This window comes from Cherax quadricarinatus, chromosome 49 (genome assembly GCF_038502225.1).
Source record: "Cherax quadricarinatus isolate ZL_2023a chromosome 49, ASM3850222v1, whole genome shotgun sequence".
NCBI lineage: Eukaryota > Metazoa > Arthropoda > Malacostraca > Decapoda > Parastacidae > Cherax > Cherax quadricarinatus.
Genome location: NC_091340.1, coordinates 25,159,817 through 25,187,665, shown reverse-complemented (window position 1 = coordinate 25,187,665; position 27,849 = coordinate 25,159,817). Strand labels below are relative to the sequence as shown.

General features: G+C 39.7%; 2 protein-coding genes across 4 annotated transcripts in view; one reads left to right on the top strand and one right to left on the bottom strand.

Moving 5' to 3' along the window:
* pont (RuvB-like helicase pontin) overlaps positions 1–27,849 on the top strand; it is a 97,256-nt gene that overhangs the window by 43,752 nt on the left and 25,655 nt on the right. The window contains exons 3-5 of the mRNA XM_070095271.1: positions 6,847–7,021; positions 24,188–24,390; positions 26,123–26,291. Of these exons, the coding sequence (XP_069951372.1) occupies positions 6,847–7,021; positions 24,188–24,390; positions 26,123–26,291 (547 nt within the window). The remainder of the gene's footprint in view (positions 1–6,846; positions 7,022–24,187; positions 24,391–26,122; positions 26,292–27,849) is intronic.
* Positions 4,847–27,849, bottom strand: part of LOC138854115 (transposable element Tc1 transposase) — a 93,031-nt gene continuing 70,028 nt past the window's right edge. For 2 of the 3 annotated variants that reach the window (XR_011393326.1, XR_011393324.1), the window contains one exon: positions 26,298–26,586. The gene's annotated coding sequence lies outside the window, so the exon portion shown is untranslated. Of the gene's footprint in view, positions 6,093–26,297; positions 26,587–27,849 lie in introns of those variants that run through there. The other variant, XR_011393328.1, reaches the window with a different exon arrangement.

The window sequence follows — 27,849 nt, the reverse complement described above, 5'->3', positions numbered from 1 at the left end:
ATTGAAAGAATTAAAAGTAAGACTGAGAATAGGATAGCAGATGAACAAGGAGGCTTTAGGAAAGGTACGGGGTGTGTGGACCAGGTGTTTACAGTGAAACATATAAGTGAACAGTATTTAGATAAGGCTAAAGAGGTCTTTGTGGCATTTATGGATTTGGAAAAGGCGTATGACAGGGTGGATAGGGGGGCAATGTGGCAGATGTTGCAGGTGCATGGTGTAGGAGGTAGGTTACTGAAAGCAGTGAAGAGTTTTTACGAGGATAGTGAGGCTCAAGTTAGAGTACATAGGAAATAGGGAAATTATTTCCCAGTAAAAGTAGGCCTTAGACAAGGATGTGTGATGTCACCGTGGTTGTTTATTATATTTATAGATGGGGTTGTAAGAGAAGTAAATGTGAGGGTCTTGACAAGAGGCGTGGAGTTAAAAGATAAAGAATCACACATAAAGTGGGAGTTGTCACAGTTGCTCTTTGCTGATGACAGTGCTCTTGTGAGATTCTGAAGAGAAGTTGCAGAGATTGGTGGATGAATTTGGTAGGGTGTGCAAAAGAAGAAAATTAAAAGTGAATACAGGATAGAGTAAGGTTATGAGGATAACAAAAATATTAGGTGATGAAAGATTGGATATCAGATTGGAGGGAGAGAGTATGGAGGAGGTGAATGTATTCAGATATTTGGGAGTGGACGTGTCAGCGGATGGGTCTATGAAGGATGAGGTGAATCATAGAATTGATGAGGGGAAAAGGGTGAGTGGTGCACTTAGGAGTCTGTGGAGACAAAGAACTTTGTCCTTGGAGGCAAAGAGGGGAATGTATGAGAGTATAGTTTTACCAACACTCTTATATGGGTGTGAAGCATGGGTGATGAATGTTGCAGCGAGGAGAAGGCTGGAGGCAGTGGAGATGTCATGTCTGAGGGCAATGTGTGGTGTGAATATAATGCAGAGAATTCGTAGTTTGGAAGTTAGGAGGAGGTGCGGGATTACCAAAACTCTTGTCCAGAGGGCTGAGGAAGGGTTGTTGAGGTGGTTCGGACATGTAGAGAGAATGGAGCGAAACAGAATGACTTCAAGAGTGTATCAGTCTGTAGTGGAAGGAAGGCGGGGTAGGGGTCGGCCTAGGAAAGGTTGGAGGGAGGGGGTAAAGGAGGTTTTGTGTGCGAGGGGCTTGGACTTCCAGCAGGCGTGCGTGAGCGTGTTTGATAGGAGTGAATGGAGACGAATGGTTTTTAATACTTGACGTGCTTTTGGAGTGTGAGCAAAGTAACATTTATGAAGGGGTTCAGGGAAACCGGCAGGCCGGACTTGAGTCCTGGAGATGGGAAGTACAGTGCCTGCACTCTGAAGGAGGGGTGTTAATGTTGCAGTTTAAAAACTGTAGTGTAAAGCACCCTTCTGGCAAGACAGTGATGGAGTGAATGATGGTGAAAGTTTTTCTTTTTCGGGCCACGCTGCCTTGGCGATAATCGGCCAGTGTGTTAATAATAATAATAATAATAATAAATATATATATATATATATATATATATATATATATATATATATATATATATATATATATATATATATATATATATATATATATATATATATATATATATATATATATATATTATTATTATGCATGCAAAACAACCACTCTGAAAGAATAGAAATTCCAAGCGCTTTCATGACTACTCACATTATCAAGGAACTATGAAAGTAAAGCATCCAAGGAAGCTATATAAGGGGTCTGGCCAACACCTCATTATCAGATCCCACAACGGTTAAACACCTGACGCGCGCCGGCCCAACTGGACAGGTCCTTTTGCACAACTCACCAACAAACTATTCTACCCAAGAAAATTTAAAAATTATTATTTGTCCAGTGTATTATTAAATTCTTCCCAAATTCTATTAATTATAAATTGATCTAATTTATATAAACCAAAGGAAATATTCATATTATTGTCAAAACTATTTTTTATGAAACAAGATTCAATTATATTCCTGTCGACCATGGACTTGCTTGATACTACTTTCTCAACTTTTTGAAAATCAATTGGATGGTTAAAATCTCTTACATGAATAAATAGAGCATTGGAATCTTGTCCAGTTCTAATGCTATATTTATGTTGTTTTAATCTTAGTTCGAGATTTTTACCAGTTTGACCGTAATAAACTTTATCGCAAATTTTACAAGGAATCTTATAGACACATCCATCAGCATTTTGGGGAGAATTCTTTATCAAAAGTTTTTTTACTGTATCAAGATTTTTGAATACAACTTTAATATTAAAAGTCTTAAGAAGAGAAGGCATATCAACCAAGTTTTCATGGTAAGGGAGAACAAACATATTTTTAGTTGCATAAGGCTGGTTGTCCCTTTATGGATTGTAAAAAGTATTTCTAGCAACTTTAAAAGATTTATCAATTATATTTCTTGGGTATTTTAAATCATTACCTATTTCATAAATTTTGGATATTTCCTCATCTATGAACTCAGGACTACGAATTCGTAAAGCTCTCAAAAACATTGATGAGAAAACAGACAGTTTGACTCTATCTTGATGCGAGGAATAATAGTGGACATGGGAACAGTTATTTGTAGGTTTTCTGTAAATTTTAAATTTGAATTCATTATTACCCTTGATGATAATATGAGTAGTCACGAAAGCGCTTGGAATTTCTCTATTCTTTCAGAGTGGTTGTTTTGCATATTCTGAAATCACCTGTTTACTGTGATCTTATTGCATATATATATATATATATATATATATATATATATATATATATATATATATATATATATATATATATATATATATATATATATATATAAATATATATATATAAATGCAGATGCAATAAGATCACAGTAAACAGGTGATTTCAAAATATACAAAACAACCACTGTGAAAGAATGGTGAAATTCCAAGCACTTTCGTGACTTCTCACATTATCATAGTTCTTTGTTAATGTTAGAAGTCACAGTACAACTCTTTGTGTCTTCTTCCATCTATTCATACATTTAAAAAAAAAATTTAATGCCAGCAAGGTCCACACAGTGTATCATGGTTAACTATATAAGTGATGACTATGTGTCCGACGTATTAACAGACCTAACTAGCAAAAATAAATAATGAAACCAGGAGCGGTAGTTCCACCAGCAGCTTCCACACCAACAGTGTGGGTGCAAATGGCACAAAAATGACTTATTCATTCCAGATTTATTTCAGTTTCATGATACTAACATTAGAACTCAGCCACAAGGCACACTAAGTATATTTAACCCAGGATAACTCAGTTAAGTCAGACATTGTAAATGATTTCCATGTTTTGAGTAATATTACACTCTTAAAAACCCATAAAACAGACTGAGGGGTGTAGGAAGTATAACCGGGTTTGTTTGGTAGGTGCTGCAAGCGGGTGGTTAAATGATACGTCTTCGGAGGCTTCTTTGTTTATTGTTAAGTCGTTGTGGGTACACAGGCTTGTGTGTTTGTGCCCATGGCCCAGGCAGGGCCATGCCCACGAGAGAGAGCTGGGAGTACTTGTGTCTTGCTGCTAGGCCGCTGTGTGAGTGAGGGTGAGGCAAGTCTGGGCATACTGAAGTGGCAAGGCCTATAGGTGGCAGCACCAGCATGACGCAAAATATGAACTAAGCTGGCAGACAGCATGGGGCTGTCTGTGCAGACAGTACAGGCTGTCTACATACGCTCGGCCACCTACCGCGCGTCGTCCCGACGCGACAATACTGGTAGTAAAAGAAACTCGGTCTCTCTCTCGTAGGAACAGGGCACAGAACACAAAATAAAAACATATATATACATATGGACATGGAAAAAAAACTTCCTACAGGGAGGGAAGAAAAAAACATGTGGGGTGTGCTAAACATCGTGGTCATAGGCAGTGAGCGTCTATGGGCATCACTGCACGCCTTCCTGCGTCTGGACAGATACTGCAACACGGGAGACATCGCTGCGGCTGAGCTGTGACGTAACAGGGTACGGTCTCCTCTGGAACGGTGAAGCAGACATCGTAGGAGTCGCTGCAGGTTTTCACTCAACCTGGGGCATGACATGCTGGTGCCCTCGAGTGAGGCGTCGACAAAACTCGGCAACTGGGCAGGACTTCTGGCAAGCGACTCAGGAGGACACTTCTCGACTGGTACTGTCGCTGGGCTGTCACTGCCGGCGAGCGTGGAGCAAGTCGTGGCAGAGATGACTGGGTGAAACATCTGGGAGTCGTAACATCATACACCAGACTGCAGTGAGAGAGCTAGCAGTCGAAGTGACATCTTCTTTGTGCAGGCTGCTCACTGAAGCTTGTGACACGAGGCTGACACAGCGCCTGCCGACAGGGCTGGCTGCGGCTTGACGAGTATCATCTCTCGACAGTTGGAGTTATAGCAGAGGTTAGCCTAAGCATCCCCAGACTTGTTTCTCTACATATAACTGCACTCTGAAGGTCTGGAGGTGAAGTGAAACAAATGTCGATGGGAATCGTAGCAGGTACGATTCTACAGAACATCACGAGCAACGAGCATAAAAGCTTTCTGTACAAGAGGGCTCGGTCACTCGGGCTGTCTGATAGCTGTCAAACACACTGGTCACAAGGGTGACTTAACACAGTGGTGTTACTCAGGTCTGGCTGGCTCAGACCTCACTGGACACACGGAAACTTTACAAACACACCGCTGTACATACGGTACAACATGGCTTAAACTAGCTAAAGATGCTTTTCTGTGCACAAAACTGACACTAAGACATATACTAAAATGTGAGAACACTAAGAGGAATTAATTAACACACGACATATATTTTCTCTCAATCTTCTCGACAATACTGAAATAATTACTGAACACTCGATGGTGACATCATGTGATGTCAGGCGTGATGTCGCGAGGTGACGTCAGGCAGACATCGTGAGGTGACGTCAGCAGACATCGTGAGGTGACGTCAGCAGACATCGTGACGTCATGAAGTCGGGCAGCATCGTGGGTGACGTCGATGTGATGCGGGCAGCAGACCACAGCATGTGGCCTGGGATATCTGGTAACTCACGTGGCTTTGTAGGTCTACGTGACATCAGCCACACCCAACGTGGTGTCGATCCACGTGGTGTCGTGATCTACGTGGCATGTTGATCCACGCAGCTTCGAGTGGCCTCGGGCACTCGGATACAGCTCTGGCAATGAATTCACATGGAAAACAGCAGAGAACACAGCAGAGGGAGTGAGCAGTGGTGAGTGGTGTATGGTAGTGTGGTGGCGAGGAGCGTGGGTGAGTGTATGGCAGGGCGAGCATCTGGCGGTCTCTCCTCCTCCCACCCACAAACACAGGGGAACACACTGGACGCAGAAATCACCACAAGACTCACCTCTGGCTCGCTGAAACAGCTGTGCTGAGCTGAACAACAGCAACATACAAGTGACGCTGAACACGTGACTTGAGAAACAGCGTGGGGTCACTGGGACGCCACTTACAATTCTCGGAGAATTTCGGCAAATTTTGGCATGGATCCTGCTTGTACCTGTGTCTGGATGCTCAAACGTGCAGACACGACATCAGGATAACTCGTTGAGAGACGGATGCTTCTTGTGTAGGGTGATGGAGTGAAGATGACTTCATACCTCTTCCTCCCTCACGGGGCAAACACAACTGCTGTGGAGCACCGCTGCTACCAATGTTATTGCTGTTCTTGTAGGTAAACAGCGGTTTGGTGACGATGAAGGTAACGTAGGTAGCAATGATACGTTCTTCGGAGGCTTCTTACTTTATTGATAAGTAGTGTTGGGTTACACAGGCTTGTGTGTTTGTGCCCATGGCCTGGGCAGGGCCATGCCCACGAGAGAGAGCTGGGAGTACTTGTGTCTTCCTGCTAGGCCGCTGTGTGAGTGAGAGCGAGGCAAGTCTGGGCATACTGAAGAGGCAAGGCCTATAGGTGGCAGCACCAGCATGATGCGAAATATGAACTAAGCTGGCAGACAGCATGGGGCTGTCTGTGCAGACAGTACAGGCTGTCTACAGAAGGTTTATCCATCCTTAGGAAAATTGGCAAAAATTTAATATTTTCACTTGTTTGAACTTGATTTCAATCGACTTCTGGTCCTGAAACCAATTGAAATAATCGCTATTTTAATACTGTCTTCCTTCTGTAAAATGATAAAGAAAAAACAGTCAGTAAATTCATAAAAGCCATTCTAGAAAACAGCTGAAAAATCGCCATTTTAAACCAAACACATGGTCAGAGTTTTGTTTTTCCCATCATGCACTGTGTGAGGCAGGATTTTTTTCATACTATACACACTGCACGGATCCATTATTTCATATCTAGGCCAAAATTTACTGCTCACAGCTTATCTGAGTTGAGCTGAGCTCATGACATAGAACTATGTGAGGGACTCTGGCCTCAGCGATAAGGGTTCTGAGTGATGGCCACTGAAAGGGTTAATTTCATCACTATATATAATTAACACCCAGGTCAGTGGCAGTCTGCACAAACTACCTTCAAGCTAAGTATGTTACGGTAATTGGGACATAAAGACCCCAATTGAAATAAGTCACTTTGTCTGACTTTTTGGGGTTTTCCTAGGTAATCTAAACACACATGCTACTATGTATGATAATTTATGTAACTGTATTTATGTACCCATACCTGAATAAACTTATACAATTGGCAGTCAGGTCATATCATACCTTAGGGACATTTCTCTTGGCTGTTCTTGCTGTTAAAGAGGCTATGGTGCAATACAACTAGGTCCAGATGTTAGTTATAAGTTAATAGTAGTCTTATTATCATATCTTTCACGTTAAAATACACTGTAAAATTATCAACTTCTTTACAATAAATTGTTCTTGACAGGTACCATTCTGTCCAATGGTTGGGTCAGAGGTGTACAGCTCTGAAGTTAAGAAGACAGAGGTGTTGATGGAGAACTTCCGACGTGCCATTGGTCTCCGCATTAAGGAAGTTAAGGAAGTTTATGAAGGGGAAGTCACGGAACTCACACCTGTTGAGACTGAAAACCCAATGGGAGGTAAGATGTCACTCACACTATATAAACAATGATAGGTAAGATGTCACTCATGCTACATAAACAATGATAGGTAAGATGTCACACGCTTCATAAACAGTGATAGGTAAGATGTCACTCATATGATTGACGAGTATAATTCATCACAGTTATATTTAGTAGAATTATTTATCGCACTTTAGGTTGAGGTTCTTGCTTTGCAGGGATGTGTTATGTCACCATGGTTGTTTAATATATTTATAGATGGGGTTGTAAAAGAAGTAAATGCTAGGGTGTTCGGGAGAGGGGTGGGATTAAATTATGGGGAATCAAATTCAAAATGGGAATTGACACAGTTACTTTTTGCTGATGATACTGTGCTTATGGGAGATTCTAAAGAAAAATTGCAAAGATTAGTGGACGAGTTTGGGAGTGTGTGTAAAGGTAGAAAGTTGAAAGTTTGAAAGTGAACATAGAAAAGAGTAAGGTGATGAGAGTATCAAATGATGTAGATAAAGAAAAATTGAATATCAAATTGGGGAGGAGGAGTATGGAAGAAGTGAATGTTTTCAGATACTATTTGGGAGTTGACATGTCAGCAGATGGATTTATGAAGGATGAGGTTAATCATAGAATTGATGACGGAAAAAAGGCGAGTGGTGCATTGAAGTATATGTGGAGACAAAAAACGTTATCTATGGAGGCAAAGAAGGGAATGTATGAAAGTATAGTAGTACCAACACTTTTATATGGGTGTGAAGCTTGGGTGGTAAATGCTGCAGCGAGGAGGCGGTTGGAGGCAGTGGAGATGTCCTGTCTAAGCGCAACATGTGGTGTAAGTATTATGCAGAAAATTCGGAGTGTGGAAATTAGGAGAAGGTGTGGAGTTAATAAGAGTATTAGTCAGAGGGCTGAAGAGGGGCTGTTGAGGTGGTTTGGTTATTTAGAGAGAATGGATCAAAGTAGAATGACATGGAGAACATATAAATCTGTTGGGGAAGGAAGGCGGGGTAGGGGTCGTCCTCAAAAAGGTTGGAGGGAGGGGGTAAAGGAGGTTTTGTGGGCGAGGGGCTTGGACTTCCAGCAAGCATGCGTGAGCGTGTTAGATAGGAGTGAATGGAGACAAATAGTACAGTGGTCCCTCATTTTTCGTAATTAATCCATTCCAGGAGCCGTTACCATAAACGAAATTTACGATTTACGAATCAATTTTCCCCATAAGTAATAATGTAAATACAATTAATCCATTCCTGACACCCAGAAGTATTAAAACAAAAAAATTTTTTACATGAAATATACATGTAGTACATAAACAATACAATGGGAAATGATGAATGAAACATTAACAGCATAACACTTACCTTTATTGGAGATTCTTCTTAGTGTATGGGAGACTGGAGGAGGAGAGAGAGTGGATTGTTTATAGTTTGGAAGGGGAATCCCCTTCCATCAACACCTCAGGTACCATTTGCTTTTCTGGGGTTGCTTCTCTTCTCTGTTTCTTAATGCCACTAGGACCACCTTGAGAGTCACTGGAGTCCTGTCTCGCAAAGTAACTGTGGAGAGAGCTCTGTTTCTGGCGTCTCTTTAACACTTCCCTAAAATGGCCCAAGACTTTGTCACTGTACATGTTGCCAACCTGGCTTGCAACAACCTTGTTAGGGTGATGTTTCTCCATAAAGCTTTCCATCTTACCCCACATAGTAAAAATCTCTCTAATTTCTGAAGAAGGCACCTTCTTCCATCTCTCTTCCTCCTCCTCTGCAGCAAGATTCTGAGCTGCGATGTGTTGCTCTTCCTGCTGAAGCTCTTGCAGCTCCTCAGCGGTGAGCTCTTCATTGTGGTCTTCCACCAATTCTTCCACATCCTCCAAACTCACATCCAACCCCATGGAACTCCCCAGTGCCACAATTGATTTTACAACAGACATAGGCTCATTAGGGTCAGTCCCAAATCCTTCAAAATCCCTCTTGTCGACACAATCTGGCCACAATTTTCTCCAGGCAGAGTTCAAAGTCCTGGTAGTCACTTCCTCCCAAGCCATACCTATAAGGGTTATGCAATGGAGGATGCTGAAGTGTTCTCTCCAAAATTCCCTTAGGGTCAAGTGAGTGTCTGTGGTCACAGTCAAGCACCTGTGAAACATTGCTTTTGTGTAGAGTTTTTTAAAGTTTGCAATAACCTGCTGGTCCATGGGTTGGAGGAGAGGAGTGGTATTCAGGGGCAAGAACTTTACTGTGATGAACCCAAACTCCTCGAAAATTAGGTCATCCGAGGTTGGAGGATGAGCAGGTGCATTGTCCATTACTAGCAGGCACTTGAGATCCAGTTTCTTTTCCAGGAGATAGTCCTTCACACTAGGGCCAAACACTTCATTGAACCACTCGACAAAAATTTCCCTCGTGACCCATGCCTTACTATTAGATTTCCAAAACACACACAATTTACTCTTCATAACATTGTTTTTCCTGAACACTCTGGGATTTTCAGAATGGTACACTAGTAATGGCTTCACTTTGAAATCCCCACTAGCATTAGCACAAAACATTAGCGTCAGCCTGTCTTTCATAGGCTTATGTCCTGGCATTGCCTTTTCCTCTTGTGTAATGAAGGTCCTCGTTGGCATTTTCTTCCAAAAGAGGCCTGTTTCGTCACAATTGAACACTTGTTCAGGTTTCAGTCCTTCAGCCTCTATGTACTCCTGGAATTCATGCACATATTTTTCAGCCGCCTTGTGGTCCGAACTGGCAGCCTCACCATGCCTTACCACACTGTGTATGCCAGTACGGTTCTTAAATCTCTCAAACCAGCCTTTGCTGGCCTTAAATTCACTCACATCACCACTATTTGCAGGCAATTTCTTTACCAAATCTTCATGCAACTGCCTAGCCTTTTCACAAATAATCGAAGTCATAAGAGTATCTCCTGGTAATTGTTTCTCATTTGTCCACACCAATAATAACTTCTCAACCTCTTCCAGTACTGGTGATCTCATTTTTGTCAGCATAGTTACTCCCTTTGCAACAACAGCGTCCTTTATTTCCTTTTCCTTGGCCACTATGGAACATAAGGTTGTGTAGGGTTTCTTATACATCCTGGACAGTTCGGCCTCACTTGTACCACTTTCATATTGTTCAATGATGGTTTTCTTAAATTCAATCGTATTTCTCACCTTCTTTACCACAGGCTTGGCACTAGGAGCTTTCTTTGGAGCCATGGTAGCTTATTTAGTACTTGCAAGCGCTAAAATAAATGGAATATTATGAAATATTTCGCTGGAGCACGTGAGGGGACCTTCGCTCACTGGTAAACAATGCCAGACTGGCTGCCGCCCCGGCTCACGCCGTGGGTACGCGTCCTAGATGAACTACGACTCGCGAGTCAACCTATGAAAAGCAAGTCCATGTTTATACGAAAATACCCCTATGATTGGCGAAATTTACGATTGCCGGGAACTACGAAAAGCGGGGGACCACTGTACAGTGGACCCCCGCTTAACGATCACCTCCCAATGCGACCAGTTATGTAAGGGTATTTATGTAAGTGCGTTTGTACGTGTATGTTTGGGGGTCTGAAATGGACTAATCTACTTCACAATATATTTCTTATGGGAACAAATTCAGTCAGTACTGGCACCTGAACATACTTCTGGAATGAAAAAATATCGTTATCCGGGGGTCCTCTGTATTTGGGACCTGACGAGCTGTTGGAGTGTGAGCAGGGTAATATTTAGTTAAGGGATTCAGGGAAACCGGTTATTTTTATATAGCCAGACTTGATTCCTGGAAATGGGAAGTACAATGCTTGCACTTTAAAAGAGGGGTTTGGGACATTGGCAGTTTGGAAGGATATGTTCTGTATCTTTATACGTATATGCTTCTAAACTGTTGTATTCTGAACACCTCTGCAAAAACAGTGATTATGTGTGAGTGAGGTGAAAGTGTTGAATAATGGTGAAAGTATTTTCTTTTTGAGGATTTTCTTTCTTTTTGGGTCACCCTCCCTCGGTGGGAGACGGCCGACTTGTTAAAAAAAAAAATCGGCTGTTTCCCATATTATATTATATTATATATTAATATAATATGCAATAATCAGAAAGCACAAAGGATGCACAGCATTTCAGTCATAACTTGTATATACGATTGTGTGATTACTTCTTCGTGATAAAGTTGATACATTAGCCAAGAAATGTATGCTGATACTGAAGAATAATGTAGCTCTACTGACTAAAAAAAAAAAGCCTGATGTTAATTTCCTTTTTGGATGTGCCTTGGTTTCAGTGATGGGTTCTTGATCCAGGGAACTAGAGATAAACGATACCACTGGCAGGGATAGAACCCGCTGTCAGAGAGTCGTAAAATTCCAGACCGAAGTGGTATGGTTTGTTTGCAATCGTGTCATTATGATTTCATGAGTCTTGATGACAGCTTTGAGGGGACTTGAGCTGGAGTTCATCATGGCCACGCTGGCGGGAGTTTCGTCTGTAAAAACTTGTATTTGTGGTCACATTGGTGCCTATGCTAACTTTCCTGTGGTGTATAAATATACCCAGTTGGATGAATCTTATTGTAGCCAGCTGGCCTAGTGGCTAACACATTGGTCTGGAGTTTTATGACTCTCTGACCATTGTTCTATCCCTGCACGTGGTATGGTTTGTTTGCAATCGTGTCATTACAATTTCGTGAGTCAACTCGAGATATCCTACCCTTTCATCTCATTTTGCAGGTACTGTATTGCCCCTGCAGGTTAGGCACTTCCATCTGAAAATAATAGTAAAATAATAATATTCTTTTTTGGGTCACCCTGCTCTGGTGGGAAATGGCCCATCATGTTGAAAAATATAATAAAAGTAATAATAAAATATAATGATAATGAAAATAATAATAAAAGTGGGCTGAGGATGTTGCAGTAAGGATGAACTGTTATGTAGGTGCACTTCTGGAAGACAGCTATTGAATGAGTGATGGTGAATGTGTTTCCTCATTTTTGGTCACCCTGCCTAGGTGGGAGACAGGCAGTGTATTATAATAATAATGAGGGACTATTTCCCAGTGAGAATAGGACTTATACAGGTATGCATAATGTCACCATGGTTGTTTACTGTATTTATTGACAGGGATGTGTAACATTAAACACTAGGCTGCGGTGATGGGAATGGTGTTGGATTGAAAGATATTGGACCTGATACAAAGTGAGAGTCATGCCAGTTGTTTTTTTGCTGATGATACAGTTCTTTTAGGGGATTCTGAAGGCAAATTACAATGGGTGTTGGACGAATTTTGGAATCTTATGTAAAAGAGGGAAGTTTAAAGTGAGCATAGAAAAGAGCAAGGTGATGAGGGCAATAAAAATGGTCTGTGTAATGACATTGAATATCATATTGGAAAAGGGAAGTATGGAAGAAGCAAATGTATTTAGATATTTTGGTTTGAAGGTATCAGCAGATGGCTCTATGAAAGATGAGGTGAACCATAGAGTAGATGGGGAAGGAAGTGAGTGGCATGTTCAAGTATCTACAGAAAAAGTTTATGGAGGCAAAAGAGAGGAATGTTCCAGAATACAGTGGTACCAATATTTTCATATGAGTGTGAGGCATGGATTTTTAATGCTGCAGCAAAAAGGAGGCTAGACACAGTGGAGATGTATTGCTTAACCCTTTCAGGGTCCAAGGCCAAAATCTGAAGTCACGCACCAGTGTCCAAGAAATTTTGAAAAAAAAAAAAATTATTTTTTCTTACAGAATTAAAGAGCATATTTTTGTGAAGGTAATAAAACAAAAAAAATTAGAATCTGATCAGTACTTACCGAGATACAGTGCCAAGAAGTTTGTAGAAAATGATGTGGTGGCGGCAACATCGACGAATTCCACATACGCGTATTATATTATTTTGTTGTTTTAGTTGTTTTTTCTTTTCTTTTCCAATTTTTTTCTATTCCTACTAACATTTGGGGCCTGAGAGACCAATACTGTATATAATTTATATATATAAACTCACTGTATTGAACACAATAACCGCACTAAAGTTATTATCATATTATTGTTTACCACTGTTGTTTATTACAATAAACATGCACAAATATTGTATAATACTAATGTTCTATCATATATTTACATATTTACAATCACTGGACATGGTTTTAGAACTGCTGGAGCTTGTGGAACTCCTTGAAACAAGGCACCATGCACAGAGGCACCTTACATTCCTCACACATAAACCGAGTGTCTTTGCGTCTTTGTTGCCGTCGTTTTGTTTGTGCACAGACAATGCATCTCTTCTGAGCAAATTTCTTTTGAGTTGAAGGAAGCTGTATTATGAAATGATCACCTTCTCTTCTCAAACGCTTGGGTATATTGTGATGAATTCGAGGACCATGTTGTATTGCAGGTGTTGTTACCTGGTACTTCATTATGAGTTGTCTGACAACAGACAAACAAAATTCACCATACGGTGGTCTGTTACCAGTCTTTATTTGGTACATATTATATGCATTCAGCATTGAAATGTCCATGAGATGGAAGAAAAGTTTCATGTACCACTTGTAACTCTTACGAACACAGTCAACAAAACCAATCTGCATGTCACACTTGTCAACCAAGCGCATGTTTTGTGTATAATCAATCACTGTCACTGGTTTTCGAATACGTTCATTAGTCACTCGATCAACTTTGCCACTGTCTTGCATTTCATTACGGTGAATGGTTGTCAACAATGTGACATCTCGTTTGTCATGCCACCGTAATGCCATGATGTCATTGGCAGTAAACACCTGCACGTCATCACCACGAACACCTGCGTTGAGCCTGGGCATATGTTTACGATTAGAACGCACTGTGCCACACACATCTGTCTTGTTCACTCGCATGAAATCACTGAGTAATGGGCTTGTGTACCAGTTATCGGTATATAATGTATGGCCCTTACCAAGATAAGGTGCCATCATGTTTCTCACTACGTCACCTGATATACCCAATAACATCTTGGTATCTTTCAATGTTTTACTACCCGTGTATACAACAATATCCAACACCAGGCCACTGTCACAATCACAGAGTACAAACAATTTTATACCAAAGCGGTTCCTCTTGCTCGGTATATACTGCTTGAATGACAGTCTACCTTTGAACAAAATCAAAGACTCGTCAATTACAAGATTCTTGAATGGATAAAAGTATATCCTGAACTTTTGTTTGAGATACATGAAAACATTTCTAATCTTGTATAACCTGTCACTTCTGTCAGGCCTGGTTTTGTCAGAGAAGTGCAACATACGTAAGAGTAAGATAAACCTGTTCACTGGTATTATTTCACTGAAGGATGGGGTACAAATTAGCCGATCTGTGGACCAGTATGCTTTTATATTATGCTTATAGACGTGAGGCATAAGCATTATTGTTGCAAAAAGCAAATACATTTCTGCAACAGTCGTCTCTTTCCACCTGTGTAGTCTTGACTGTGGTGATAAGATCGTATTTGCCATGGTGTACTGAAAATACTTATTACTTTCCCTGACAATAGTTTCCATCAATGGCTGGTCAAAGAATAATTCAAAGAATTCCAGTTCATTGGCCGTGGTTCCAAGGGGACAGGTAGGTAGAATTCCACTTTGCGAGTCATCAAAGTGGTGAGGGCTGGGAACAAAATTGGGATTTTGCTGCCAATCCCAGATACGGTTTGCTGGTGGATACTGGACATCATAGGCTGGTTGTACGGGTGGTTGTGGCGGGCTGGTGGGTGACGCTCCGCTTTGTCCTTGAACTGACGAGTCAGCAGCGTGGGTTCCCGCGTGGCACAGCGAGTCACGCATGGCGGTGCCACTACCACCACCAGCCCCACTAACACCATCCACTGATGTCTGTGGCCCATCCATGCCAAGTGTAGCCACATCATCCTCACTATCACTACCTAAAACGGGTGTAGGGCCACGGGATGTACTCCGGGATGTACTACGGGATGTACTCCGTCCCCTGGGCATAGCATAGGGTACACTACCCGAGCGCATGCGGCGGCGCACATACCGACGCTTCACTGGTGAATATGTTTCCTCACTATCACTACTCGAATGATCGTCGAGCGCAATAAAATCACAATCCACGTCAGAATCATCGTCATTACTGAAGTCAGAGGCCAGACCACGGGAAAATATTAGTTTTCTCTTACGTTTAGGAACAACCGACCGTGAGTCACGAGTGCCCACACCAGAGGTAGAAGGTCGAGGATCGTCGGGGTTTTCTGCACTATTATCGATATCCTGGTCATTATTTTCGGTCACTAACTCATCAAAGCCGTAGAATTCGTCTTCATTTCCACTTCCATCAGTGTCAGAACTATCAGACAGGAAGAGGAGAGTCCCAATTTTCCGGGGAGTGAGAGCTGACTTGCGACGAGACATGGTGAACAAGGGTGACTGAGCCGGCGTTCCCACAATGCTATGCAGGCGCCTAGATTTTTTGTTTATGGCGCACACCCACCGCGCAGACCCATTCTCTCATATGTAGGCCTATGAGCGCTTTCGCGCTAAATTTGACGGCGCTAGAATTTTGGCGTAGATCTACGGTTTGGACACTCACCGACCAGCCGTAGATCTACGGGACGGACCCTGAAAGGGTTAAGAGCAGTGTGTGGTATGAATATCTTACAAAAAATTTGGAACTTAGAAATTTCAAAGCAAAGTGGGGTGATAAAGGGTATAATTCAGAGAGCTGAGGTGTTGTTGTTGTTGAGGTGGTTTGGGTATATAGCGATGGACAAGGATAGGTTGACAAAGAACATAAGAAAGAAGGAGCACTGCAGCAGGCCTGCTGGTCCATGCTAGGCAAGTCAACTCAGACCCACTCATAAACTTATTTAACCTATTTTTAAAGCTGCACAAGGTTGTGACTTCAGTGACTCTACTCAGGAGTTTGTTCCACTAATCCACAACTCTTTTCACCAAACCAATGCTTTCCTATATCCATTCTAAATCTGATATTTTTCAGCCTGAACCCATTGCTTCAAGCCATGTCTTGGTTAGATATATTTAGCATGTTTTTACATCCCCTTTTATTTATTCCTCTTTTCTATTTATACACTTATATATTCCTCCCTAATTCTATGCCTTTCTAGAGAGTGCAGATTCAATATTTTCAGGCTATCCTTGTAGGAAAGATTTCTGATACATGGGATCAACTTAGATATCCTCCTCCTCTGTACTTTTTCCAGCACATTTATATCCATTCTCTGGTACAGTGACCAGAACTGTTCAGTATGAACTAAATGGGGCCTTACTAACGATATAAATAGTTGAAGTATAACCCGAGCACTCTTGTTATTTGTACTTTTTGATATGAAGCCAAAAATTCTATTAACTTTATTGCAAACATTTATGCACTGTTGTCTTTGCTTTAGATTGCTACTAACCAGAACTCCTAAATCTTTTTTTGCATTCATAGTGATTTAACCCTTTCAGGGTCCAAGGCCCAAATCTGGAGTCACACACCAGTGTCCAAGAATTTTCAAAAAAAAATTTTTTTATTTTTTCTTATGAAATCGTAGAGAATCTTTTTGTGAAGGTAATAAAACAAAAAGTACGAAATTTGGTGGAAAATTGACGAAATTATGCTCTCGCGAATTTTGATGTGTCAGCGATATTTACGAATCGGCGATTTTGCCGACTTTGACTCCCATTTTAGGCCAATTACATTATTCCAATCAACCAAATTCTTAGCTATTTCACTAGTATTACTTCTATTCTATCGATTGAGCACAAGAAATCGCCAAGTCAACTGTTTCAACTACAAAATAAAGTGATGGGAAATTGTTAATTTGGCCAATTTAACACAAAGTTCAAAATATTCCAATTTCAAAATAGGGTCCAGAATAAACAATGTAGGCATTCCTGGCACTAAACTAACATTTCCTCTGTTCATTAGTTATGTTTTGAGGCTTTACAAATAAATTCCATTTTGATTTTTTATTCACATAATGAATTTTTATTCACACCAAAAAATAGAAGATTTACTGTTATGCAATACTGTAATAATTGTATAAATATCATCACCATATTTGTGAATGTATATTAGACCCACCAGCTGACGTGTATTAGACATGTGAGGTCGTTTGTTTACTCTTGAATATCGGCAAAAATTTAACATTTCCGCTACTTTGAGCTCAGTTTCAAGCCATTTCCAGTGCTAAAACCAATCAAAATCATCTCTATTTCTGTAATATGTCTTCCATTCTATCAAATGAGACCAAGAAATCGCAAATACAACTATAAAAAACATACGATAAAACACTGCAAAGTTGCTGTTTTAATCGAAAAATCATGATTTCAGTTTTTTTCTCTCATTATACACAGTGTGCTGCAGGATCTGTTTTATGTGGTGCACACATACCACATAGATGTATTCTCTCATATCTAGGCCCAAATGTACCACTCACAGTTTATCAGAGTGAGCTGAGCTCATGGCGTAGATCTACGGTTTGGATACTCACCGTAAAGCCGTAGATCTACAGGACGGACCCTGAAAGGGTTAAAAATCTGCATTATTTAGTTTATAAGTGCCTAGGTTATTTTCTTTGCCAAGACTTAGAACTTTGCAATTATCTAAATTAAAGTGTATCTGCCACTTCTTTGACCGCTGCATCAATCTATCCAAATCTTCTTGTAGTGCTCTAGTGTCTTCATTAGAATTAATCCAACAGCCTATTTTAGTGTCATCAGCAAACTTGCTCGTGTCACTATTTATTCCCTGATCTATGTTTATGTGTCTTGTGAACAACAATGGGCTCAACACTGACCCCTGTGGAACCCCACTTGTTTTACATCTCTACTCTGATTCCTCTCTGTTGCCTATCTGTCAACCACACCTCTATCCAGGAAAAAATTTCCTCTCCTATTCTGTGTGCCTCTACTTTTCTCAACAGTCTCCAATGTGGAACCCTATCAAAAGCCTTACTGAAGTTCATATACACACAATATCATATCCATTACCATGATCTACCTCTTCAAACATCTTAGTGAAAAAGTTAGTAAATTCGAAAGGCAGGAATGCCCCTTTGCAAAACCGTGCTGTGATACATTGATCAGTTTGTTTTTCAAGGTGGCATTGAATAGCCTTGGTAGTTTTTGATTCCATCAATTTTCCCACAATGGAGGTTAAGCTATTTAGTATATAATTTGAAGCTAAGAACCCCTCTTCTGCTATATAGATGAATACTACATTTCCCATTTTCCACTTAGGCCAGTTTGTAGTGATATGTTGAAAAGACTGTCTAATGGTTTGCTAAGTTTCTCCTTACAGTCTTTTATAACCTTTGAGAACAGTTCATCAGGGCCTGGGAATTTGTTTTGTTTTAATCTGTCAATTTGTCTGAGAACTATGTCACTAGTAACTTTGATCGTGTATAACTTATTTTCATCCTGACCTATATAATTTTTTATTTCTGGAATTTGTCTAGTATCTTCCTGCATAAAAATTGAGAGGAAATAAGTGTTGAAGATTGCACACATTTCCTTGAGGGTATATAAATCTGGGCAGAAGGTAGAAGGGTAAGGGGTCATCTTGGGAATAGTTGGAATGAGGAGGGTACAAGAGACTTTTGAGTTTTAGGGGCTTGAACACCCAGCAGGCTTGTGTATGTTAAATATGAATAAATGGTGGGAGACGGCCGACTTGTTGAAAAAAAACAAAAAAAAAAGTGATTTTTAACCCTTAAGCGGTCCAAACGTATATACATATATGTTCTCTCGCATAGTGCCCCAAATGTATACAGTAGGGCCCCACTTATACGGCGGGTTAGGTTCCAGGCTGTCGCCGGAAAGCAGACATCGCTGGAAGGCAGAACTCCATTTTTTCCATTTATAAATGCATATAAATGCCAGACAACAAGTTTACACTAAATTATATTAAGTTAGTAATAGAACTAGGCATTAAAAACACACAAAATAAAATACAGTCACAGTAAATTCATTATTTATCTTAAAGTATTTGTAATCATAATGTAGGGAGAGAGGTGAGTAGTACTTATTTGTAGGAAGTCAGGTGCAGGTAGCCCAGGTGTAGGTAGCACTGGCTCCCCGTCTCATACTTAATATACGATATTTAAAACATCCCAGAGAGGTAAAATGCACATACAGTACACTCACTATTTACTTTAAAATATGTGTAGTCTTAATATAGGAAGAGAGGTGAGTAGTATTTATTTGTATAAAGTCAGTGTAGGTAGCCGGTAGGTGTAGCCTGGGCTACACCTACCGGCTACGTACACTGTGGCCCAGAGCCATATTATTAACAGCGACATGCCTTGTTCACTGAATTTAATCATTTCTAACAACTACCTTTAGATGCCATCATAAACGAAGGTAGAAGTAATGAATAATTCATGCCGAAAATTATAAACAAAAGCGGAGTGGGGGAGTGGCTGGGCCAAACGCACATTCATACACATTTTCTCTGATGGCTAAGCAGAGAAAACATAATGTTGTCCCTCCGCCCGGCTCCACAAGTATTATTATCAGAGCATATAAAACATGCAATAAATGCCAGACAACAAGTTTACACTAACTTATATTAAGTTAGCAATAGAAATAGGCATTAAAAACACAATAAAAGGTAAGATACACACAGAGTACACGTATTACTTACCTTAAAATATTAATATTAATGTGTGAGAGGTAAGTGGCAGGGTGTTTATTGAATAAAATCAGAATGGCACACCATCATCCTCTAACTTGGCACTTAAAGCAAGAGGCTTACGACTTCTCTTTTTATTACAGCTAACCTTAGACGCCATCGTCAATGAGAGCCAACTAGTTAACGAAAGAGTAAACGAGAGAGAGAACAAGATACAGAGTTGAGACAATGTAAGAACACAAACTGAACAGGTAGTGGACGATCACTTGGTCAGGCGAAATAAATGCGTATTAATATGTGTCTACTTTTAGTTCATTCACGTCCATTTGTAAGAGTTTGTAAAACATTTACCTCAATATTTTTTTATTTTAATAATAATTACCTCACAATACAAATACTCTTACATTGTGTACAAGTTGTACAAGTTAGTTCAGAATAAACAAACAGCAACACACCATTTTTAGAGTGAAGATAATAATATTAATAATAATAATAATATTATTATTAATAATAATATTATTATTATTATTAATATTAATAATAATAACAATAATAATAATTATTATTATTATAAAAAGCACTAAACCCACAAGGGTCGTGAATTGCTATACATAGAGTAAAGGCATACGAAAAGAATATTTTTCTACAGTTACCCCCCAGTGTTTGACTAGAGAAAACGTAATTCTTCCGACACCACCTACACAGTTGCTTTGTAAACAAATCTCATATTTACATCAATTTTTATTATGAGTGTATATATCATGTTTATATGCTATGTAATGGGTTTCATGTATAATTTTGAGGAAAATATCATAGATGGATTAATGAAAATGCCTATATTGATGTAAAATAAGACATCTAGTGTGCCCAAGAGTGATTATTATTACGTAAGTAAGTAAGTAAGTAAGTTTATTCAGGTATACACAAATACAGTTACATAGAATTATCATACATAGTAGCATATGTGTAGAGAACCTGGGATAACCCAAAAAAGTCAGACAGAGTGACTTATTTCCATTGGGGTCCTTTTACCTTATTATTATAATATAAAGGTTATAATATTTTCTTATTATTCTACAATGAAGATAACATCTTATTATCATACTAAAAAGACTATCTACTACACGAGGGTCATTAAGACTATCTACAATACGAGGGTCATTACTAGGAATAAGGTAAAATTTACACGTATGTTAACTAAAAAGTAGAAAATCATTCCCCTCCCTTTCTGTAGCTTCATTCATCAGACACCTTTTGGCACTCTTCTTGAACTGGTTCATGCTATGACTGGCTTTGACATGTGCGGGTAGTCTGTTCCATTCCTTTATTGCTGTACAATAAAAGGTGTTTGACGCCTGGCCAATGACTGTGGGTACTACAAAGTTGTGCTCTCTCCCCCTAGTACTATGATTGCTTTGGTTCCCAACCTTGACAAAATTGACAGCAAGATATTCTGGACACTGTTTGTGAGCAATTTTATAAACATGATTTAGCTTCAGTTGTTTTACTCTGTCTTCAACATTCAGCATATCCAACTGCTGTAATTCATCCTGGCCTACATGTTCTCTTTGTCCCAGCCCCAGGATGAATCTTACGATTTTGTTCTGGGTGATTTGCAGTCTGTCTTTCAGTTTTTTTGTCAAGGCAGAGTACCATGAAGAGCAAGCGTAATGCATATGGCATTGTATAAGGGCTAGACATAGGGTCCTGCGAGCCTCAGTAGATAGACACTGTGCTTGTCTATACAGGAACTTCAGTCTGGCATTCACTTTCTTTACTACACTGTTCCCTATCAATTCTCCTGACATGCATGGGTCAAAGGGGATTCCCAGATATTTTACTGATGAAACCAAAATGATGGGCTCCCCATTACACTGAACATTAAAATTATTTACCCTTCTCAGTTTATGTTTCGTGCCAAAGAGAATGGCTTCAGTTTTCCCTAGGTGTAATGATAGTTTGTTGTCTACTAACCATTTGCTGCAGGACTCCAGTTCCAGTGTTAAAACATTAGCAATATCTTGTGGGTCTTTACCTGTCAATAACAGAGCACTGTCATCTGCATACAGTAGGAGTTTGCACTTGACACTGATAGGCATATCATTGACATAACATAAGAATAATAAGGGACCCAGAATACTACCTTGGGGAACTCCACATGTTATCGGCAGGGGTTCTGATTCCGTTTTGTTGATTTTGACTATTTGTCTCCTATTGCTAAGGTAGGACTTAAACCAGTCTACAGAACCTATACCGATAGCTTGAAGTTTCTTACATAATATATTGTGGTTGACAGTATCGAAGGCCTTTTGCAGGTCTAAGGTTACCATACCTATGAGGTTCCCCTTTGACATTTCAGTTCTCAGGTAATCCATCAGATTAATAAGGGAGGTGTCGGTTGAGTAGGATCTTCTAAAGCCCGATTGATAGCTATGGAGAATGCTGTTGTCATTAAGGTACTTAACTACTTGAGAATACACCGCCCTCTCCAGAATTTTAGATATTATACTGAGTATACTAACAGGCCTATAGTTGCTTACATCAGACCTACTATTTTTCTTGAAGATAGGAGTAACTCTGGCCTCCTTGAACCCCTCCGGTACGGTATTAGTGGTTATTGATAGATTTATTATGTGAGCAATAGGGATTGACAGTTCAGAAGCACCATCTTTTAGGAACTTAGACAGGATGTTATCAGGGCCTGTGCTCTTAGTTGGGTTTAACCTGCTTAGTTCTTTTTGAATGAAGTCATGAGATACACTTACTAGTTGACAAATGTTGGGGGTTACCCCTTTATTGGTATAGTATGTTTGAAACTTATCAGAGTCTGTGTTAAAGGTATTTGATGCAGCTGGTAGTTTACTTACTAGTGTTGATGCAACAGATGTGTAGTAGGAATTAAAGCAATTTGCCACCTTAGATGTTTCGTGGCATACCTCATTATCGATAGTGAGTACTATGTTAGACCTATCTACTGGCTTATGGCTATACCCCAACTGTTTTAGTTGTTGCCAGAGCTTTCTGGGGTTATGCTTATACTCTTCAATTTTTGAGCAATAGTGCTTTGCCTTTGCTCCTTTTATAAGTCTCTGTACTCTGTTCCTCACCCTTTGGAATTCATTTAGTGCTGCAATATCCTGTCTGTTTGCTTTAAATCTTTTTAGCAGCTGGTCTCTGAATTTCATATTATCTAATATCTCAGTATTCATCCAGGGTTCAGTTCTTCGTTTAATCCTAAGCTCTTTAACTGGTGCAATATTATCAAGGATGGTAGTGAACATTGTTTTGAATTTTTCCCGGGCATCGTTTACATCCGTGCAACTTGTTATCTCTGTCCAGTCACAATTGTGTAGCCTATTTACCAGTGTTTCTTTACTGTAGTTTCTAGTTGACCTCATTTTTATTGCCCTGTGTAGGCCTATCCTATCTCTAGTGATTTTCCTGGTGCAGTAAATGATGAAATGATCACTAAGATCTGTGGTAATGACGTAGTATTGGCGTCATAAGTAGAGAGAGACTTAGCGATTTTAATGTGTACCTGCACACCAGCACAGTGTGTAAGTATATTTAGGTACAGGTACACATAAGTATAATTATCAGAGTACATATAAAATATGCAGTAACTTTAAAGCACTTGAAATTTTGGAAAGTTTCCTGACATAATAGATGTGGTCATGGAAAATGTAAACAAACCGGGTGGGGGGGCGCCGTATTTAAAAGACCGCTTGCCGTATAGCAAATTTTGGTCATAATTTGACATCGCCGTATTAGTGGAATGCCGTAAGGTGAAACGCCGTAAAGCGGGGCCTTACTGTATATACGTTTCATTTGTCATTCATCCAACATTGGTACGATAGGCCTGAGTCACGTAGACATGAGAGAATGGGTGTGTGCACTCGGTGTGCACCATATGAAAAAAATTGGGGATGCCTGGGTACCACATGCTCTTTTTTCCTATAAAAAAAAGTTTTTTTTTTCTCAAAATATTCGGGGCACTGCGCGTGTGGACGTATATATATGTTTGGACTGTTTAAGGGTTAAAGGATGTGGTGTTGGAATGTGGGTAGGTTAACTTTTATGAAGGGATTCAAGGAAACTGGTTAGCCATACTTGAGCCCCAGAAGTGGGAAGGTCAGTGCTGTGCTCTGAAGGAAGGATGGGGATAGTGCAGTCAGAGGGGTAATCTGATTGTGATGTTGGAATACTTTTGGAAAGATGGTGATTGAGTGAATACTATATGTTTGCTTCTTTGGGTCACCCAGTCTTGATGGGTGACGACCCTTGTGTTAAAAACTAATAATAATAAAACTTAATCTACATCCCTTCCTCTTTCTGTGAGTATATTCAAGGTTTTTCTACTTCTGATCAATCAGGCTGTTGGTATTAGGTACTTCCTGGCTGCTTGAATAAGCACTTGGCAGATGTGACGTATTGTCTGGCTATCTAGTGAAGTGTAAACTTGTGGGTGTTATATCAAGATATTAGTAAAAAAAATAAAATGCTAGAAAACTGTATTTTAGAGATTTAGTTACTAATTATCTAATCCCATTTAATGAGATCAATTGTGTTTACAGGTTATGGGAAAACTGTGAGTCATGTCATAATTGGCTTGAGAACGGCCAAAGGAACCAAGCAGTTGAAGCTGGATCCAAGCATATATGAAACACTTCAAAAAGAGCGTGTAGAAGTTGGTGACGTCATATACGTGGAAGCCAATTCCGGGGCCGTCAAGAGACAAGGACGCTCAGATACATACGCAACTGAGTTTGACCTGGAGGTGTGTTGTGACATGTCACATTTGTTAAATGTTGGATAGTTCTTAAAATACTGTACTGGTGTCCCTGGCTTTATGTAGTAAATGATGACGCCTGGCTTTATATAGTAGATGCTGGTGCCTGGCTTTATATAATAGATGCTGGTGCCTGGCTTTTTATAGTAGATGCTGGTGCCTGGCTTTATATAGTAGATGCTGGTGCCTGGCTTTATACAGTAGATGCTGGTGCCTGGCTTTTTATAGTAGATGCTGGTGCCTGGCTTTTTATAGTAGATGCTGGTGCCTGGCTTTTTATAGTAGATGCTGGTGCCTGGCTTTTTATAGTAGATGCTGGTGCCTGGCTTTTTATAGTAGATGCTGGTGCCTGGCTTTTTATAGTAGATGCTGGTGCCTGGCTTTTTATAGTAGATGCTGGTGCCTGGCTTTTTATAGTAGATGCTGGTGCCTGGTTTTATATAGTAGATGTGTCTTAGGACAATGCTATCTGTAGTAATGCCATTGGATCTTCAACATTTAATGCTTCATTACAGGAATGTTCAGACTCTGCTGAAGACAATAGAGTGAATTTTTCACACACTGGGCATCGCACCTTGGTTCATGTTTACTGACCCTGTATTACGAACACAGGTGGTAGTTTAATGGCTTGTAGCACCCGAGCATAAATAATTCAGCAAGCAAACAAATGTAGCAAGGCAAGTGAAGGCACATGCAAACAAGCAGGCATAGATTGTTTACTTGTATATTCCTTCACCACAGTATGTATGTATATACAGGAGGGAAGGCCCTTTTGCATGGCTGTGAAGTTCCCAACTCTTTGTGATAAGTGAAAATCACTGGTAGGTGGAAAAGAACAGTTTTTTATTATTAAATGCATCTTAAATGCCCAATAATGTGTTTACACCATCATATTAAGGCCCAATACTGTTAGGTATAAAAAACAGATAAAAAAATTAAAAATACATAGTACATACAATGCATACAACGTGGTGCCAGTCACCCTTCCCTTTGTGCAAAAAATGCATAGAAATGGTAAGAGCACTGAACAGGGTGAACATTGGCTCAGTTGAAAGCCAACGAAAAAGTGGAACATCAAAAAGAAGGTACCGAATACACAGGGCCTTCCTGTACATGCACACTATATACAGAGAATATTACAAGTTTATAAAATATAAGTGAGAGCCACTGTAACCACAGTGAACATGACCAGAAATGCTGGAAGTGTACCAGTCCTGCTCGGTACGTTGAAGACGTCACTTTGCCAAATTCATAAGCTTCCATGTAAATATGTAGGTAGGAGGGAGGGAGGGAGATTATTTTCCAGTAAAATTAGGCCTTAGGGATGTGTGATATCACCATGATTGTTTAACTTATTTATAAACTGGGTTTATAAGCAAGATGATGAGGGTAACAAAAAATTTGAATAATGAAAGATTAGATATCCAATTGTAAATGTATTTCCTTTTTTTGAGCCACTTTCCCTTGATGTAAAACACCTGATAAAGTAGAAAACAAAAAGAAATATTTTAAATTCTTTAAAGTGCTTGTAGGAAAAAGAATCTGCACTCATTATTTAATTTGACTTACAGAATCTTCTGTGTTGCTATGTTAAAGATTGAGTGTTGGTGAATTTATTTGAGTCATTCTCTCTTAGTGGGTTACTGCCAGTCGTTAAAATATGAGATATTGTATTACAAATGATTTGTTGTATCAGTAAGTTGTTATATCTTTCATGTAGGCAGAAGAGTATGTTCCGCTGCCTAAAGGTGACGTGCATAAGAAGAAGGAAGTGATTCAGGATGTGACCCTTCATGACCTGGACGTTGCTAATGCTCAGCCGCAGGGAGGTCAAGATATACTCTCCATGATGTCACAACTTATGAAGCCAAAGAAAACAGAAATAACAGGTATAAATGTATATTTAATTTTAGACTACAGTATATATTTCCATGTAAGATATTCTATGAATTTTACTCAATTGTTTGTTCAGCACTGCAAAGGCTTCCTTGTGATTTTCTGTGAGCTCTCCTCTTTCTTCAGTTGAATTCCTTAGTTTTTTTCTATAGTTTTTCTTCTGATGTGGTGTGAAGCAGTTTTGGCTCAGACCTAGCCATGGCTGCTGTGTGTTTCTCACATTGTTGCTCAGCCTCTCCCTTCACATGTGTGTATTCATTTCTGGTTAATCTGCTTGCTTCTCTGGATCTAAATTGGTTGTGAAAACATGCAATTATATTAAGTTTTATAACTTAAATGAACTGTATCACTGCATACAACAAGAATATTTCATCCCTCCATGGTAGATGTGTTCATTTAACATTACGTACATACCTGCAAGCCCCTCCCAAAAAGTTCATCATTAGTAACCCCTTCCTTAAATCTATTTCAAAAGCAACTGCTCAAAAAAAAATTTTTTAACTGTTAGTAATGGTTTGCAAGAATTTATATAAACTGATGGATCCAAGCAGGATTCTACTGGCTGCATCTGCTCTTGTTGCCACCTCCCTGGTTAAGAATGATACGAACTTTGTTGAGTTATGCATAAGAATTAACAACTGGGCATCTGCACTGCAAACTTGTTTGTTTGTCATCCTTATAGTGCTAAAACTAACTGATGACACTGAGCTTGACTCTATGATTATTATTGATTCTGTATCATCACTGAAGGCTCTTGACTCACATAATGATTCTTAAGAACATAAGAACATAAGAAAGGAGGAACACTGCAGGAGGCCTGTTGGCCCATACTAAGCAGGTCCTTTACAATTCATCCCACTAACAAAACATTTGCCCAACCCAATTTTCAGTGCCACCCAAGAAATAAGCTCTGATGTGAAAGTCCCACTCAAATCCAACCCCTCCCACTCATGTACTTATCCAACCTAAATTTGAAACTACCCAAAGTCCCAGCCTCAATAACCCAACTAGGTAGACTGTTCCACTCATCTACTACCCTATTTCCAAACCAATACTTTCCTATGTCCTTTCTAAATCTAAACTTATCTAATTTAAATCCATTACTGCGGGTTCTCTCTTGGAGAGACATCCTCAAGACCTTATTAATATCCCCTTTATTAATACCTATCTTCCACTTATACACTTCGATCAGGTCTCCCCTCATTCTTCGTCTAACAAGTGAATGTAACTTAAGAGTCTTCAATCTTTCTTCATAAGGAAGATTTCTAATGCTATGTATTAATTTAGTCATCCTACGCTGAATGTTTTCTAACGAATTTATGTCCATTCTGTAATATGGAGACCAGAACTGAGCTGCATAATCTAGGTGAGGCCTTACTAATGATGTATAAAGCTGCAGTATGACCTCTGGACTTCTGTTGCTTACACTTCTTGATATAAATCCCAGTAATCTATTTGCCTTATTACATACGCTTAGGCATTGCTGTCTTGGTTTAAGGTTGCTGCTCACCATAACCCCCAAGTCCTTTTTGCAATCTGTATGGCTAAGTT